The sequence below is a fragment of the Squalius cephalus genome, assembly GCF_949319135.1.
Source record: "Squalius cephalus genome assembly, chromosome: 1".
In the NCBI taxonomy this organism is placed as follows: domain Eukaryota; kingdom Metazoa; phylum Chordata; class Actinopteri; order Cypriniformes; family Leuciscidae; genus Squalius; species Squalius cephalus.
In genome coordinates this window covers 59501103-59520479 of record NC_137122.1, presented here as the reverse complement: position 1 = coordinate 59520479, position 19377 = coordinate 59501103, and the positions used below count along the sequence as shown (strand labels likewise).

The 19377-nt window shown below is 39.3% G+C and overlaps 1 protein-coding gene and 1 long non-coding RNA gene across 2 annotated transcripts in view; one reads left to right on the top strand and one right to left on the bottom strand.

Annotated features, from left to right (window-relative positions):
• Positions 1 to 8089: 8089 nt before the first annotated feature.
• The window catches only part of LOC307167423 (NACHT, LRR and PYD domains-containing protein 1 homolog), a 256692-nt gene continuing 245404 nt past the window's right edge, over positions 8090 to 19377 (top strand). Inside the window, exons 1-2 of the mRNA XM_079886522.1 lie at positions 8090 to 8247; positions 8833 to 9307. Of these exons, the coding sequence (XP_079742648.1) occupies positions 8934 to 9307 (374 nt within the window). The 5' untranslated portion in view covers positions 8090 to 8247; positions 8833 to 8933. The remainder of the gene's footprint in view (positions 8248 to 8832; positions 9308 to 19377) is intronic.
• LOC307169671 overlaps positions 9267 to 19377 on the bottom strand; it is a 373130-nt gene continuing 363019 nt past the window's right edge. Inside the window, exon 3 of the long non-coding RNA XR_013823170.1 lies at positions 9267 to 9285. This is a non-coding gene — a long non-coding RNA (uncharacterized lncRNA). The remainder of the gene's footprint in view (positions 9286 to 19377) is intronic.

Below are 19377 nucleotides of genomic sequence, written 5' to 3'. Positions count from 1 at the left end.
CATTCAGAATATTTATCCAGTTCCATCTGGCCGATGTCTGTCGTGTCTGAGGCCTTCACAGGGGAGAGTTTAGTTGACACAATCTCTGCTAACACTTCAAGAATGCGTTATGGTCATGTCTAGGCGCAGGTCCACCATCTGATCTGGATACGGCCCGGATCCGGCTGACTACAGTAAACATTGGAATAAACAGAAAGACTAACATTAGCGTAGATACCATTCTTCTTATGATGTAACGAGTACATCAGGTGTTATAACAGCCACAATTGTTGTTTTGGAAAGAACTTTTCAGTCGGTATCAAGTCGGTACTGAAATTTTAAAAATATAACCATACGATACCAGCGTTTCCCTCTAGCATTTTGAGTGCTGTTGAATGAATTCTTAAATACCTCTGGTTGTCCATTGTGTTCACGAGCTCAACATATATGTCTCTGATTGGTCATTGTGTTGCTCTCAATATATATGTATCGGGAGCGTTTGAAAGCAGGCGTCTGTCAGTGGATCCCTAATATATCCACTGATAGACGAATTAAAAACACAATATGTGATGTGATCTGGGAAAACCCACCACATGGTGAAATTTTACCTATTACAGTTTTTGATATCATATGGAAGCTGGTATCAAGCCCTTTCCAAATCTGTTTTTATTTTTATCATAGCTTGTTGGTAGAAAAAGTTATGTTTATCTGAAGTCGGCCGATCGCTATGATTTTCTGGAATGGAATTTTGAGAAAAACAGGTTTAATTAACTGTCACCGTCGAGACGCTTCTTGTCCATCTCGCGATTGTTATAAAACTGCGTGACGTTGTTTAAACAGGATTGCCGTGAAATGCGCACTATACACATTCACTATACATGTATGTGGTTTATTTTAAAGGTAAACTATCTTTGTAGTGTTAAGAGACGGACAGGTGTATGGGATATACGGCGAGTTTTTTTTTTTTTTTTTCACCTCTGCCGGGCGTTAGAGAAAATGGTTGAATAGAATGCATTAGAGAAAGAGAGTATTTTCAGCTTGACACTATAAATCGCTGTTTTTCTGCACTAAACAAGGGAATTTTGCCAAGATATTTTCAGAGATAAGAGAAAAGATGTTATAGAATAATAATTTAATGGAAAAAAAATTTGACAAAAAAACTGACATTCAAACTATTTTGGAATTTACTGAAAACGGCCCAGCGCGACATCCGACGGATTTTCCCAGATCGCATCACATATAGAAAAAACGCTAGAAAAACACAATATTCTGTTGCTTTCTCAATATTTAGTGATTTAGTCTCAGATACAGGATATGATCATTCACTTTACAAGCGGGTGTTGTTCGTTACCATGGCAACCGCGGGTGTTGTTCGTTACCATGGCAACCACAGGTGTTGTTCGTTACCATGGCAACCGCTTGAGTGTCTTCGTTGAATGCGCTTCTTGTGTGTAAAAAGTTAAAAAAAAGCTTGATGTGTGTCGTAGTTATACTTTATTTAAGGTTATTTTATATTTGTTAAAATATTGATATACTGTAGGAATTAATTTGTCCCTCGATGCAAGCCAATGTCAACTCTGTGTGTGTGTGTTTTCTAGTGTGGATCACGGTTCAGAAGTGAAAGTGTTCATGATGACATCAAGACTACACAGATGTAAGTCCTCAAACACAGTTTTAGTGTGTGTTGTTGTAAATGTTGCTGTTGTAATGTGTGTTCTTGTGTTCAGATGCCGTTGATCTCACACTGGATCCAAACACAGCACACACTGAACTTGTTCTGTCTGAGGAGAACAGAAAGGTGACGAGTGTGTCTGAGAGTCAGTCGTATCCTGATCATCCAGAGAGATTTGATTTTTATCCTCAGATTCTGTGTGGAGAGAGTCTGACTGGACGCTGTTACTGGGAGGCTGAATGGAGTGGAGATGATACTCAAATATCAGTGTCATATAAAGGAATCGAGAGGAAAGGAGGGAGTTCTGACTGTTGGTTTGGATGTAATGAGAAGTCCTGGAGTCTGTACCACTATAATCACAGATTCACTGTCCGTCACAATAATAAGTTCACTACTGTTTCTGCTGGTTCAGGATCCTGTAAGAGAGTAGGAGTGTTTGTGGACGTGTCGGCCGGCACTCTGTCCTTCTACAGCGTCTCTGACACACACACACTCACACACTTACACACATTCACACACACATTCACTGAACCACTTTATGCTGGATTTACAGTTTATAATTCAGTGTCTTTGTGTCACATTAAACAACAAACACACTCTGACTGACACACACAAACACATTCACTGAACCCCTCTGTGCTGGATTTACAGTTTATTATTCAGATTCTTCAGTGTCTCTGTCACATTTAACACACACACACACTCTGACTGACACACACACTGTAAAAAAAATTACAAAGAAAATGTGGAACCATTTAACACATTTTAATTTTTATCAGAAGTGTAAAATTACATAATAATTCATACACTCACACTAAATTGACATTTTTCCAGTTGTTTAACTCAGTGATTCCCAACCCCCGGACCGGTGCCGGTTTGTGGACCTGTTAGTACCGGGCCTTGAAATATTCCCAGAATAATGGTCTTTTTTTATTTTTATTTATATATATAATTTTTTTAAATGTTTTTTTTTTTTAAGTGCTATGACGTCATGTTATTTAATCCAAAACATAAACAATAAATAGATCAAAATGTGTTTCTTTGAGTGCCTTGCGATTGCTTAGTGTCTCATTGGTTCTGAACATTGTTATCTGACCGGACTGCAGAGAGCGCAGTGCACGTAAAGTGGCAGAGTCCTATGTGGAGAGATGACCGGGACCCAGCAAACTTCCATCATGGCCCATTTAATTGTGGACTGTTCCAGCAAAAGAAAGGGCGATGACCTCGAAAATAGTGGAAAAAAGAAGTCAAGCTTCAATCGTAAATATGATGCATCCTATATTAAGTATGGATTTACAGCAACAGGCGATTCTGTGGCGCCAAATCCATTGTGTGTTGTTTGTGGTGAAAAACTCTGCAATGAAGCCGTCAAAACTTTAGAGGCACTTAACCACCAAACACCCAACTCTCAAGGACAAAACAGAGGAGTTTTTTGAAAGAAAGAAACGTGAGTTGGACGTTCAGCAGCAAGTTTTGATATCGCTAACTTCAGTAAACGTTTCTGCAACAAAGGCGTCATATCTTGTTGCTCACCGAATAGCTAAAGTCAAGTCAAGTCATCTTCATTTATATAGCGCTTTTAACAATGTAGATTGTTCCAAAGCGGCTTTACAGAGATACAAGGATAGTTTAAAGTAACAGAGATTGTTTTGGCTTTATAGCGGTTCTTGAATAAAGTCATTTTCCAGCTAAAGTTAATTTGATTGATTTACTTCGGTCGCAACGATCATTAGTTATTAACTTAGGGGCCGCTAACACAACACTGTTTTAACAGGAAACTCTACACAGACTTTAAACGCGAAACCAGTGAGAACGCTGATGGCGTGCACATGCGTATTACGAGTTCAGTCTATTGGTATGCGCGTTTGAATATATGTGCGCAGGTTTGTAATTCCCTACAAACCAAGCCTTAAAAAACTACTTGTCTGGCATTAACATTTTGATACAGAATTGTATCACTTCGGGGTAGATACGCAAACCGAATTTTCTATGCTAGGTCAAAGAGATGTGTTTTTAGTCTAGCTTTGAACTGACAGAGTGTGTCTGCTTCCCGGACAATGGTAGGAAGACTGTTCCAAAGTTTTGGTGCTAAATGGGAAAAGGATCTACCGCCAGCAGTTGATTTTGATATTCTAGGTATTATTAACTGGCTGGAATTTTGAGATAGATGTGAAGAACTCTAATGCGTTAACCTCAAGTACTGCGAAGTTAAACCATTTAGTGCTTTGTAAGTGATCAGCAATATTTTAAAATTGATGCGATGTTTAATAGGGAGCCAGTGCAGTTTTGACAGAACTGGGCTAATATGGTCATACTTCCTGGTTCTGGTAAGAACTCGAGCTGCTGCGTTTTGAACCAGCTGTAGTTTGTTTATTAAGCGTGCAGGGCAACCACCCAGTAGAGCATTACAATAGTCTAGCCTTGATGTCATGAACGCATGAACTAATTTTTCTGCATTTGTCAATGAGAGCATATGGCGTAATTTAGATACAGTGCTATGCATAAGTTTAGACACCCATGCTAAAGTTGACTAAAAAGAGGAATAAAAATCATCTTTTGGAAATTGAACTTAATGCCTTAATTAAAATAGCCCCACATCATCACATAGCCTTCACCATACCTAGAGATTGGCATGGAGTACTTTCCATAAGATCATCTCTCAATGCAAATCAAACCAGCTATTAGGCTAGCTGAAATAAAACCATGCCAATCTCTAGGTATGGTGAAGGCTATGTGATGATGTGGGGCTTTAATTCCAGAGGCCAAGGGAACTTTATCAGAATGCATAGTCTCCTGGATCCATGAAGTAACTGGCCTTTAAAAATAAAAATCTGCCTTCCTCTATGGGAATTTAACATAGGGGTGTCCAAACTTATGCACCCTGTATTTTAAGGAAGCACATTTATTTATTTACGATACATTATTCATTCACAAAGAGAATTGGTGTCCTTAAAGGTTGGATTTTTCCCAAAAAAAATTTATTAAGGCATTAAGTTTTTTTATTCCTCTTTTTAGTCAACTTTAGCATGGGTGTTTAAACGTATGCATAGCACTGTATATTTTTAAGATGGAAAAATGCAGTTTTACAGATACTAGACACATGACTTTCAAATGAAAGATTGGTATCAAAGAGCACACCCAGGTTCCTAACCAACAACGAAGACTTAACAGAGCAGCCATCAAGTGTTAGACAGTATTCTAGGTTATTACCTGAGGAAGTTTTTTGTCCAATAATTAGAATCTCTGTTTTTTCAGAATTTAGAAGTAGGAAATTACAAGTCATCCAATTTTTTATATCAGCTATGCATTCTGTTAATTTAGTGAATTGGTAAGTTTCGTTAGGTTTTGAAGAAATATAGAGCTGAGTATCGTCGGCATAACAGTGAAAGCTAATTCCATGTTTCCTAATGATATCTCCTAATGGTAGCATGTACAGAGTGAACAGCAGCGGTCCTAGTACTGAGCCTTGTGGTACGCCATACTGAACTTGTGATCGATGAGACATCTCTTCATTTACTGCTACAAATTGATAACGGTCAGATAAGTATGATTTAAACCATACTAATGCAATTCCACTAATGCCAACATGGTTTTTTAGTATATTTAAAAGAATGTTGTGGTCAATAGTATCAAATGCAGCACTAAGATCGAGTAACACTAATAGAGAGACACAATCACAATCACGAGCGGATGATAAGAGCAAATCGTTTGTGACTCTAACGAGTGCAGTCTCAGTACTATGGTACGGTCTAAATCCTGACTGGAAATCCTCGCAGATATCATTTATTTCAAGAAAGGAACACAGTTGTGAAGATACTGCTTTTTCTAATATCTTTGACAGAAAAGGTAGATTTGAGATCGGCCTGTAATTGACTAATTCTGTAGGATCAAGTTGCGTTTTTTTAACAAGCGGTTTAATCATAGCCAGCTTAAAGTTTTTTGGTACGTATCCTAGAGACAAAGACGAATTTATTATATTAAGAAGAGGATCTATGACCTCTGGGAGCATCTCTTTCAGTAGCTTAGTCGGTATAGGGTCTAACATACATGTTGTCGATTTAGATGAATTAACAAGTTTGCAAAATTCTTCCTCTTCTATAGCAATAAATTAATCGAATTTTTCCTCAGGGAGACTACAATGCACTGCCTGATGCGATACTGTAGTAGACGGTTGCATATAGTTATAATTTTGTCCCTGATATTATCAATCTTATAAGTTAAGAAGTTCATAAAGTCATTACTGCTGTGTTGCTAGGCAGAGTTGTGTTTGTAAAATAATAAAATATTTGTAAATATTTTATTTATTTGCAAATCTCATTTTATTTATTTGTGTATTTTATATTTTTTTGTGAAACTCTTTACATTTATTTGTGGATCTTAATCTATTTATTTGTGAATTCGATAATTTTTTGTGAATCTCTTTACATTTATTTGTGAATATTAATCTATATTATTTGGTATATTGCAACAATAATACCCCCATAGATGCGAGACCCGGCGCGTCTCAGTAATGACGCCACCGGCCTCGCGCCGTTCTCCCGCGGCCCTCAGCCTTTTCCTGCTCGCCACAGTAAACATGATAAATGAATGCGACTGTAGAACACAAAAGCCGAATCCCAGACATTTTGGGCGATCTCTAGAGATCCCTGGCAAATCCCTGGCAAACTTATCACGTAGGCTAAGTTAGCCTTGTTGTTTTCAACTCTTACCGGTAGGCGTGGCCTCCTTAGGCAGCGAAGCAAGTGCATTCTGGGAGTTGTTGTCTTTCATCCACATAAGCCAAAAATATATTTTCTGGCTTTTCTCAGAAAGCTCCAAATTCAAAAATGTCTTCACATTTCTTCTACTTAAAGGGGTACTTCACCTCTGGGAAGATGAATGTGTATTTAAAATAGGTCATTTATGTAGAAGAAATGTGAAGAAATTTTTTAATTTGGAGCTTTCTAGCCTGAGAAAAGCCAGAAAATGTATTTTTGGCTTATGTGGATGAAAGACAACAACTCCCAAAATGCACTTGCTTCGCTGCCCTAGGAGGCCACGCCTACCGGTTAGAGAGCACAGTTGAAAACAACAAGAAGGTTAGGCTACTAACTTAGTGAGTCTCCGTGACGAGTTTGCCCGTGATTTCGAGATCGCACAAAATGTCCGTGATTCGGCTTTTGCGTTCTACAGTCGCCATTCATTATGTTAACTGTGGCAAGCAGGACGAGGCTGACGGCCGCGGGAGAACGGCGCGAGGCCGGTGGCGTGATTACTGAGACGCCCCGGTGGTCTCGCATCTCTCACGGAGGAGCGGGAATTTTCTTAGCAATGGTAAAACGCACATCAACCGATGACTTGTTTAGCGTTCATGTAAACACTACATTCAGACTCACCAATCGGAATGAATTCAGTTAGATTGAAACAATGTAAACAATGAATGGCGACCGCAGAACGCAAAAGCTGAATCCCGGACATTTTGAACGATCTCACCCGCCGGACAAGTCCGGGAAAAGGAGGATGGTAACCCCTACTACTCAGCTTTCTCCTACTACTCAGCTTTCTCCTACTACTCAGTTTTCTCAACAGAACAAGAGCCTGTTAGCTTAGCTTCCAAAGCTGACACTGTGTGTACATTCTGTGAGTGAGATGAGATCCCACCCTCTATGGGCGGGCTGAAAACATGCGGAACAACGCCTTCTACTGGCTGTAGTCTTTAGCCTCTGGCCAGAAAATCCTCCGATGACGCAAAATGACGATTTTTGCGTCATCGGAGGATTTTTTCCAGACAAAAAATACATAAATCTCTTGTCTCAGGGGGATATGAGGGTGGAAAGCATGGTAATTCGAAAATACTACAGGTTTTCTACTAATACAAAGCTTAATGCTAAATCCTGAAGTAACCCTTTAAATGACCTATTTTAAATACACATTCATCTTCCCAGAGGTGAAGTAACCCTTTAAGCAGACTGTCTACTAATACTCTAATAACTGATGGTTGACATGAAATTGCAAAGTTACTTAGTCAACAGAATGTTCAAAAGGGACCATCAAAATAAATTGTTACCAAAATTCTAAATTGTAGTATTTTTGTTTGTGTTTATACTGTCCATTAACAAATGAATCCCCAAATGTCTCATAATTCTGAGATAATTAAGTCATTAATTCAGAAAAACAGAGCAAATATTTTTATTTCAAGAAAAAATTATCTCAGAATTCTGAGTTAATTAAGTCATTAATTCAGAAAAACAGAGCAACAAATTTTTTTTTCATGAAAATGATCTCGTAATTCTGAGATAATTAAGTCATTAATTCAGAAAAACAGAGTAGATTTTTTTCCCTCAAGTGAATGCAATACGCTTCCGTAGTTTCAAACTCTTCTATTTTTTTTTTATTTTTTTTTTTTACATGGCTCGCATTTACCTCAATACAAGTGGCACAGCTGTAATTTATTTACTCGTTCCAAACCCGGAAGAGTGAAAAGAATCCATTCGAGGAGGAGCTGCTGGATTTTTACCTGTGACATGTCTCAGAGTGAAATGAAATCGAAAGCAGTCGATGACTGTAAAGACGCCATTTCGGAAGATAGAAAATCAACAATCGCTTCACATGTGACAGTAAGTTCGTTAAACTTTTCATAGCTGTAATATCGATAGAGTATTTGCGTCTAAACAGACTTTATGATGAACTCAATCTCAAATAAAGTTGAGAGTTACTTTCGTGATACTTCATGTCAGTAACACTCATTAAATGGCCGAAATAAAACTTACACTTATTTTTTATTTAACGGGAGAATTTTAGTTTAATGTTTAAATCTTTAGTTGACTGTAAACTATTATTTAAATAATCTATAGCCTATTGTATGCTATGTGTGTTCAGAGACGCAGTAAGACTGGGGGAAGGAAGTGTAGTAGCAGGATAAACACACAAACGCGTAAAAATAACATCATATTTGATTAATGTGAGACGAAAAAAAAGGATTGTGAAAAACACCTGCAAGAGTTCAGCAGTGTCATTAAAGTGAAGGTGAATCCAGTGTTTAATCGAGGCTGCTGTGTTTGAAAGTGTGGCCGACATGTTGCTCTACAAACCAACATTACAGTAACTAAAGACTGTTGACATTAAGTTATAGTGAATTAAATGCCATTTAAATAAAATGTGTCAAAATTCAGTTGTGTTTTGTGCATGTTTTCTTTGTCCAGATATAGGTCTGGAAAGTCTCTCATCAAGGAGGAAGAAAAGGAGCAAACTTCATGTAAAATGTGTGAATAAAGAGTGAGAGGAGGAGAACCAAATCTGTAAAATGAGTGTGTGTGAGGAGAGAGAGGAGGCATCTTTTCACACTAAGAGAGCAGTATCTCCAGTATCCAGCTGTGTGTCTATGAAGAGTAACCACTCCATGCGTGCGCCTCCTATGTTCAGTAGTGGACCATTTTCAGGATTCAGATGTGTGTCCATGAAGAGTAACCACTCCATGCGTGCGCCCCCTATGTTCAGTGGTGGACCATTTTCAGGATTCAGCTGTGTGTCTATAAAGATTAACATCTCCATGCGTGCGCCCCCTATGTTTAGTAATGGACCATTTTCAGGATTCAGATGTGTGTCCATGAAGATTAACATCTCCATGCATGCGCCCCCTATGTTCAGTGATGGACCTGCTGTGACCTCTGACCCTGTGTGAGTATCATGAAGTTCAAGGCCGGTTCAGATTCTGTTGGCGCCCTAGACGAGATATTGCAATCACACACATACAGACAAATACAAGTGTGTGTATGGTTGCACAAATAGTTGTAAAAATAAAGGGTAAAAAGGCTATCTAAAATATGTATCCAAATTGAATGTATCTATAGGTGATAGTCTTGGAATCCATATAACTAGTTAGTCTCATTAGCCTCTTACCTGGCGATCCTATTCTTAAAGGGATACTCCACTTTAAAATGAAAATCCTGTCATCATATACTCACTAGGGATGGCGAAAACTAAAAAAAATATTGACCGACCACCGAGCCTCATTAGCCGGTTGAAACCGGTTAACCGATTAGTTTAAAATAATAACAGCCATTTCGAGCCGCGCCTGCAATTTCGCAACTCTGTCGCATCTCTCTGCCGCTCTGCCTCCCGGTCACACAGTCCTGCAAACGCGGCGCCGAGGAGCTTATATGTAATCGAAGGATAAATGGCTTTTTAGTTTCGAAATGGTTGGGGTAACAGGTACAAGGTGATCGCGTTGAAAATAAAGCCGTTTGTCTAGCGTTAGAAGCTCATTTGAAACATTGCCGCGGTTGTAATAAAATGACAGCTCCAAAGAGACGCCGCTTTAGTTTGAGGTAACGTTAGTGCTAACAATAATAAAGAAAGATGATGATCATCATCACCTTACATCATAGATGATGTGCTACTACTGTATTTAAGCAATGTATCACACAAGTTGCAATTTACATATGTGTCATTCTTTTTGGTGAAATGGTCCCACACACTACTTTTCTTTGCACGCTTCATCCTGTCGTCTGCCCTGGCTCTAACCTCGAGCGTTTTAGCCTGTAGCCTTTACTTTTCGCAAACCTTGTGAGCGCGCAAACCCAAACGCTGTGACCTCGCGCCAAATTTTTTTATTGGTTTATTAAGTACAAACAGGCGAGTTATATGAGAAATTGAGTGTGAGGGATTTGTTTACTTCACACAAAAAGATATTGGAATGAGATGGCTATTGGCTAACTGTAGTAGCGTTTAGTCCACTCTATAATAGCCTAATTTAGAGATCTGTTTATTTTTTTTATTTTTTATTTTTTTTATTTTTACCGACTACCTACAACTTTGAAACAGTCCCTAAGACTTAGGCAAGGCAAGGCAAGTTTATTTATATAGCACATTTCATACACAATGGCAATTCAAAGTGCTTTACATAGAAGAAATTAAAATAATAACAAGAAATAAGAATAATTAAAACAGTTAAGAAGAATAAAAAATAAAATACAGTACAGTACAAACAGTCGGACGAGCATTGGCACAGTGCTCATTCAGTAAATGCATAGCTAAACAGAAGTGTTTTGAGTCTGGATTTGAAAGTGACTATTGTAGGAGCACGTCTGATCTCCTCTGGAAGCTGGTTACAGCTGCGGCTGGCATAATAGCTAAAAGCAGATTCACCATGCTTAGAGTGAACCCTTGGTATTTCTAGCTGATATGATCCTAGTGATCTGAGTGATCTGTTGGGTTTATATTCAGTGAGCATATCTGCAATGTATTGAGGTCCTAGGCCAGGGCTATTCAATTAGTTTCATTCGAGGGCCGCATTATCAAATCGAAAAGTAGAGGTGGGCCGGTGGGTTGGTTTGGGGGTTTATCTTATTTATTGAAACATAAGTTTAAACAAACATAACCCTACAAAAGTGTGGTATTTACTTGGAAATGTGGTACCCAACAGTAGCCTATGCAAATATATAAAACCATAATAAATAAAAAACTTGATAATTTACAGCTGTGTACAACTATTTTCCTTGGAACAAATAAATTATGTATACAAACTTATAGCTGTTGGTGAGAAATAATAATAATTTCATTTAAAATTGTTATGCTTAAATGAAAATATTCTGACAGTGAGACTTGTTAACCACAGGCTACTCACTCCCAATGTACCGGTATAAAAAATACCTAAACACAAGTTAAATATATATGCACCTTTACAAAGAAACTGACATGATTTTATAACAAGCATTAATTATATATTCCTCTACCCACCTAATTAAACTAATGCAAAATAAATCACTAGGCTATATTTACTATTATACTATATAATATAATATTATAGTATATATATGAATTTACTATATTTATTTATTACTACATATTATTCAATATAAATATTGCACATTTCTTCCCAACCAAATTACTACAGTAAATTCATGGTAAATGTTTGTAAGGGTGATTAGGGGATTTAAAGTCTTCTAATTTCGTTCATGCCACAATGTTTTTCCTGCTTTCCTCATCAGTCTTGTTGGGAATGTTGAGGCGGTTTCATCCGATTTAATACTAATTAAATCATCGAGTGATTTGTGGTTTGTAAGTAACAGAGGTTTCTGTCGAACTGAAACTGGTTGTCGCAACGCTGTTTAATATAGTGTCCGGTACCTGGAGTAAACGAAACTCCGTGCTGGGCCGTGTTGAAACAACTAGTGAAACAACTGAAAACAGCACTATTTGTTGTTATACTGTACTGAACGAGAAACCGCTTCAGATGATTCAGTGACGGAGCGGTCCGAATGAATCCGAATAGTAGGCTAGTAGACCGTTATGCAAGCACGTTTAGAATCGAACCAAAAGAATGATTCATTCACGAATGATTGGTATCGCTGATTCAGTCGACATAAATTCAGGACACATATAGTAACTGCTGAAATATTCGCACGTAAAACGTTTCTCAGGTCAATCGGAGCGAGTATCAAACTGAATTAGCAGCACCGCCAGGAAAAGAGGAGGAGGGAGGTTGGTGCCGTCGGGCCGCATGGAGATGATTGGCGGGCCGCATGTGGCCCGCAGGCCGCCAATTGAATAGCCCTGTCCTAGGCCATTGAATGATTTATATACCAGTAATAATACTTTCAAATCAATCCTAAATTTAACTGGGAGCCAGTGTAAAGACCTGAGGACTGGTGTAATATGTTCGTATTTTCTGGTTCTGCTCAGAATCCTGGCGGCAGCGTTCTGTATGAGCTGCAACTGTCTTATGGTCTTTTTGGGAAGGCCAGTGAGGAGTCCATTACAGTAATCCACCCTGCTGGTGATGAAAGTATGCACAAGTTTCTCTAAGTCTTGTCTGGAAACAAAGCATCTAACTCTTGCAATATTTTTCAGATGATAGTATGCTGATTTAGTTATTGCTTTGACATGACTACTGAAACTAAGGTTTGAGCCCTAGAGTGAAGGTATGCGTTCACCTTGAGAACTTCATCTTTGTTTCCAAACGCAATGACTTCAGTTTTGCCTTTGTTTAACTGAAGAAAGTTTTGACACATCCAACTGTTGACTTCATCAATGCATTGGCAAAGGGAGTCAATGGGGCTGTAATCATTAGGCGAAAGGTCTAAGTAAATCTGTGTGTCGTCTGCATAGCTGTGGTAAGCAATTTGGTTCTTTCTCATTATTTGGCTCATTGGGAGCATATACAGGTTGAACAGGAGTGGCGCAAGAATTGAGCCTTGAGGGACTCCGCATGTCATGGATGTCCACTCAGACTTATGATCTCCTATACTCACATAATAACCTCTCCCATCTAAGTATGACCTGAACCATTTTAGGACTATCCCAGAAAGCCCCACCCAGTTTTCCAGCCTGTCAAGAAGTATGTTGTGATCGACAGTGTCAAATGCAGCACTGAGGTCGAGTAGTACCAGCACTGATAATTTGCCTGAATCAGTATTTAAGCGAATATCGTTTATTATCTTTATGAGCGCTGTCTCTGTGCTGTGGTGCGGTCGGAAACCAGATTGAAAATTGTCAAAGTATCCATTCGAGCATAAGAATTTGTTCAGCTGATTGAAGACAACTTTTTCAATGATCTTGCCTATGAAAGGAAGATTTGAGATCGGTCTATAGTTGCTTAATATGGTCTTATCCAGATTGTTCTTTTTCAGGAGGGGCTTGACAACTGTAATTTTCAGGGAGTTTGGAAAACTCCCAGAGAAAAGTGAGGCATTTACCACTTCTAGAAGATCTGCTTCTAAACTGTTTAACACACTTTTGAAAAATGATGTGAGAAGTGTGTCAAGAGTGCAGGTTGATGTTTTAAGGTGCTGTACGGTTTCTTCCAAAATTTTGCCATCAATTTCTTTGAAATCAGACATAGTAACTACTTTCTCAGGTGGTCTGATCTGTCTGACCTCAGTGCAACTCAAGGATGTGCTGATCACCTTTCTTATATTATTGATTTTCTCAGAGAAGAAAGAAGCAAACTCACTGCACTTGTTGTCTGAGAGCATTTCACTGGGAATCTGGCTTGGGGGGGTTGTCAGTCTCTCTACAGTAGCAAAAAGAGTGCGTGTGTTGTTTAAATTACTGTTTATAATATTTGAGAAGAAAGTCTGTCTAGCTTTGCCTAGTTCCATATTAAAAGCATGGATGCTGTCTTTGTAGATATTATAATGGACTACAAGTTTAGTCTTCCGCCACATGCGCTCTGCTTTTCTGCATTGTCTTTTCATATTTTGCACTGCTGTTGAGTTTCTCCAAGGTGCCTTTTGTCTGCCACTCTTCTTCCTGACTTTAACAGGAGCAATTTCATCAATTACACTTTTAACTTTTGAGTTAAAAGAATCAAGGAGAAAATCAACAGAATCTGCAGATATGCTTGGTGTTAAGGATATAGCCTTCATAAATAGTACACTAGTGTTCTCATTTAAGCATCTCTTCTTGACAGACACAGATCTAGCTTCAGTGGCAGGAGAGATCAATATATCAAAGAAAATACAGAAATGATCAGACAGTGCTACATCCTTAATAACAATCGATGAAATGTTTAGACCCTTACTGATAAGTAAATCTAGAGTGTGTCCACAATTGTGTGCGGGTCCATGTACATGCTGAGTCAGATCAAAAGTTTTTAAAACAGTTTTGATTTATTTTGCCATATTATTCTCTGCACTATCTATGTGGATGTTACAATCTCCAGCAATGGCAAAACAGTCAAACTCTGAGGTAATTGTTGATAACAGTTCTGTAAAGTCCTCAGCAAAGGCTGGAGAATATTTTGGAGGCCTGTAAATAATAAGTAAAATGCGTGGAGCACCTTTTAACACAACACCCAGATATTCGAAAGAAGGGTAATTCCCAAATGATGTTTGCTTACATTGATAGATATCTTTAAAAAGAGCAGCTAGACCCCCACCTCTCTTAGCAGCTCTGCAGACACTCATAAAAGTAAAGTTAGGAGGGGCTGCTTCATTGAGGATTGTTGCACTGCAGCTGTCTTCTAGCCAGGTTTCATTTAGAAGCATAAAATCCAGGTTGTTTGTGGTTAAGTCGTTGACTAGAAGTGATTTATTTTTAAGTGAGCGGATGTTTAAAAGTGCTAACTTAACAGACTTACTTTTTGTCCCCACATCAATCTTAGTTTGACGTGTAAGAGGCACCAGATTAGTTGGGTTTGCTGTACGGCTATTGAAGGCCTTAGACATTCTATCTTGTAATAGAACAGCAACAGAGAAAGATACAGGCACACTGGGTTCCCGCTTGTTCTGTAAACATTTGAGAAAGTTACTGTTATCAGAGCGGGGACCCAAAACACATCACTGGGAGCTGGTATCAGTTGTTTTTGGTTCACCTCGAGCAGATGGAGGAGGGTGTGGGCCCTGGCGTTGTGGCAGAGGCCGAAGAGCTCTCACAGGAGGGGGAGGGCGAGCTGGGCCCACAGGCTTTGGTGGTAATGGTGCCTGTCTTTTTTTGGTTGGTATCTGGGGGCTTGCAGCAAAAGAGTGGGATAGTCTGGTTCCAGCATACACCAGTTCTTCCATTTTCTGTGAGAAGCACAGAAGTGGTGATGCTGGAGAGAGGGAAAAAGTATCTGGTGAAAGGAGCTGTTGCTCTGGTGTTATCGGAGGCTGTGATATGCTGTCCTGGCTTCCCTGGCTGTTTTCCAGGAAGTCGTCCTTGGGTGCTGAATCTTCAAGCAGTTCTAATATGTCTGTCTGTGGTGAGCTCTGTGGGCAGGGCTCAGCTGAGATTGAGTCCGTGAGCAGAGGTTGTTGTGGCGGAGTGGTGTTATCATTGTCCTTGTGTGATATGTCAAACGCATGTCCATTTTGCTGCTGAAGTAAAGTCCTGTGGTCATTCAAACTGTGTCCAGGTGTGTGTGTGCCGTTCAGATTGAGTTGATTGGCACACACTGCAGAAGGTTGATTGAGGAAGAAGTAGATATTGTCCTTTAGCACTCTTGAACCAAGTTTGTTTGGGTGACGGCCATCCCGATGAAACGGCTGTCTCTGACTCCAGAAAAGATTGAAATTGTCAATGAAGTTTACTCCTTTTATATTGCAGGTTTTTATGCAGCCATGTATTAAGCCCAAGCAACCGTGAAAACCTGTTTGTTCCTCTTGCTGGGAGTGGTCCACTGATGAATGTTTGAACTTTCAGTCTTTTAAGTGTTTCAAAAAGTTCATTGAAATCCTCCTTAAGGAGTTCTGACTGCTCTTTATGAATGTCATTCTTCCCCACATGAATGATGAGTCGATTTGCAGTCTTATGTTTCATCAGAATGTTCTGAAGTTCCTTGTTTACATCAGAAGTTGTTGCTTGTGGAAGGCAGCACGTAGTTGTATCCCTGCTGCTAATGTTTCTGATTATGGAGTCCCCCACTATCAGAGTCCTGGGCTCGGCTGCGCTCTGAGCTGAGTGCCGCTGTCTGCTCGACCTTGAGCGCCAGTTAGCATCAGTGTTAGCTACTGGCCCATTCAGTCTGTGTTCGATCACATTCATCACGTTTGGGGATTCCTCATTTACATTCATTAGTACTTCAAATCTGTTCTCAAGATGTATAGGCGGTGGTAGACCAGTGTTTGCAATCCTTGTCAGAGCTGTATCTGGGGTAGAGGATGCTACTGCTGCAATATGTGATGCTCTTGACAATCTGATGTCTCGAGTCCCTTTGGGTCTCGCATCCTGTTTGTGCCATCGATTATTAAGTCGATCGGCTTGTTTCTCTACCTGTCGAGGAGCACTAGTTTCATGGGACTCACCGGTATGCTGAGGGTGTCCATGACGAAGCTCTGTTGTGTGCTCCGTCTGGTTTGGTGGTCCCGTAAGTAATTTTGTTTCAAGAACTGCAATCTTTTGTAAAAGTCTGTGGCAGTTGGGTGCAGCAAGAAGATTCCAGAAGAGGCATTTTCTCTTATCCAGGGTTTCCGCGGGGCATTAAAAAGCATTAAAAGTCATTAAATGGATTTTGCGATAATTAAGGCCTTGAATGGCATTAAAAAGCATTAAATTGTAATCCTACAGGCATGAAATTTTTTTATGGTTTTGAAGAAAATGTTATATTATCAATTTATTTGAATAGTCTTCATGATGAATAATTTTTATTTGCTGTCGTCGCAAAATATGTAGCCTACGTTAGTGTGATTAAAAACACGCGGAAACAGTTTGGTGATTGCCTCCGGCCGGAGCAAAGTTGCGGAGGTGGCGCGAGTAATTTTGGACAGCAGGAACAACAGGAATAAAACTAGACCAGAAAACTGGGAAAGTGCATGGAAGACAAACAATTTAGAACATGGTTGGTGGTCAAAATAAAGAAGGATTTTGCAGCGTTTGTAAAAAGGTATTTAAGCTACAATGGGAATCAATGGCGTAAAATCTCGTATGCAGTCTGACAGCCACAGGTCGACGATAAAAGGCAGACAGCAATTAACTATGTGTAGTAACGTTCCCTCATCAGCTCGACATCCGCTGTTGAAGCTCACTTTGCGTTTGTTAACGCGTTAACGCATGAGATTATTTTTGTCCAGTTTAACGCGTTAAAATATTTAACGCAAACGCAGCATTCGTTAATTTTTGTCATCCCTTGGGTAGCGTTACATTATATGATCCCGCTCTTATTCATGTAAATGCGTTTAAACGCGCTGCCTGCGAATGTCCTGTCTATGTAACACACACACACACACACAGAGAGAGAGAAAGACGCGCGCCAGATCGTGCGCACAGACTGCGCACCAGAAAACGGTCCTCTTTCGCAACACACAATTTTGCCAAAATGTCTGTTTGGTGAGTATCCTCATAAAATAAGAGCAGTCTTAAATTAGTGAAATAAAGTCTTTAATGAACGCAAAGAGTTGTGAGAGAATGAGGCGCGTGTTAGATCCGTGTTTCTGTCAGCAGCTGCTCTTAAAGGGACAGCAGCCAATAAAGCTTTCTGTCAGTAAAGTTAATCACAGAACAAAGGCACCAGAGAAAATTACTCACTGCTATTGACTAAAGAACTCTTGTAGCTTTAATAAGCATTAGTCTATATTTAATCTATAATTTATGCTGTGCAGACTGTTTGATAATGTATGTTAGACAGGAAGGCCAGAGGTAAATATGACATTTATTATAGGTTTATGTGAGGATTGTTTGTTAAGTTCACTTAAATTAAAAGTTGTCATATTTTTTTTGAAGCCTAATGTTAAAAACTTGATAGCTTTTAATTACACTGTAATGTTGGATGGCTATAATTAATGTTTAAAATTAGGGGGGAGAAATCATTTTTATCCAGATATCAATAGCTGTATTAGTATCGCTGAGACAGCGGGGTAAAGTTAGTTTTGTTTTCGATATTCCCCGGACATTCGCTGAAAAATGGCAATACCTCTACCCCGCTCAGTGAGACTGGCCTTTATGTTGTCTCTACATTTATTTGTAGATTAACTGTGAAATGATTACATTATAAAATATATAAACCTAAACAAATGTAAGTGTTTTAATTGCGTAAAAAACGTGTGATTAAAGTTAATATATATGGGTCATATATATATATATAAGTCATGGGTCGTGTATGGCATTAAAAATAAAAAAATGGCATTAAAAAGGCATTACATTTAAATTGAAGATCCCTGCAGAAACCCTGTTATCCTTGTAGGCAGTTGTGTTTTCCTTTCCCGGAATGTAAGCTGGTCGGGGGAAATAATTCTGCGTTTTTGTAGTAATCCAAACTTTGTCGTATGAGCACTGTGCTGATTTGCTGAAGTTAAAATTAGGTGATAAAAGGAAATAAAATATAAAAATATAGGAGATAAAATGTAAAAGCGATAGAGCAAAGCGCGGAGCAGTAAGCAAGGGCGTCCGAACAGTAGCTGAGCAGGAAGTCCACAAATACACCGCTCCCGGTCAGAAACAACCAATCAGAGCCAGGAGGAGTGTCTTAGCTGATCACACCCCTCTCTTGCACAGCGCGTAGCCGCGTACCGTCGTTCAAACTCAAGATTACCAGTGTGCCGCAGCTGTGCTAATGGTGGACAAACAACCAAAACTGCCAATTTCTCGAGTGGCACCTGCTCATACAACAAAGACAGGTAAACGGAAAAAGACAGATGACGATAAACAAGCCCGTCGGAGCCCATTGACTTTGCGCACGCAGTGTGCAAAGCAACAATTGAAACCTGATAATTCTCTGGCTTGTCATGTTGCTGAAATAATGTAGCACACCTTATTTAGCATTACACATCGCTAGAATAATTACTTACATACTGTAACGTTACCATTATATTATCTTGCTTGCTATTTATAACTTATAGAAATAATGCAATGTTATGAAGTTACATTACATGTATTGCAAAATACGTAATGATTTGAGGACCAAGTTTGTAGTCAAAGTATGGGCATGCAGGCCATAGTCAATGTAAAGCATATTGTAGATGTTTCGTCCCTACCAGTGAATGTGCGATAACTGTTTATCCGCCGTTATCAGTAGCCCTGCATGTGTACTAGCCTGCGCGAGTGCGCGTTCACGGCAGGCTCCGTTGTGGGGGAGGAGCTGTGGAGGGAGGGCTGTAGCGCAGCAGAGAGCTAGGGGGAGTGACCTGTGAGTTGTGCTTTTTCAAATTTTCAGGCTAAGTCAATGTTTTCTAAAAGATCCCTACTGTAGCTTTAAACAGTTCGTCCAACGAACTCTTCTGATTATTAATTTATTCTAAGAAAAGCATATTTTTCATGGCCACCGAAAAATAAATGTTTCTTAGCATGTACAGCGCTTAGAGCATGTAACAAGATCAAGATCGTAAAAGGGA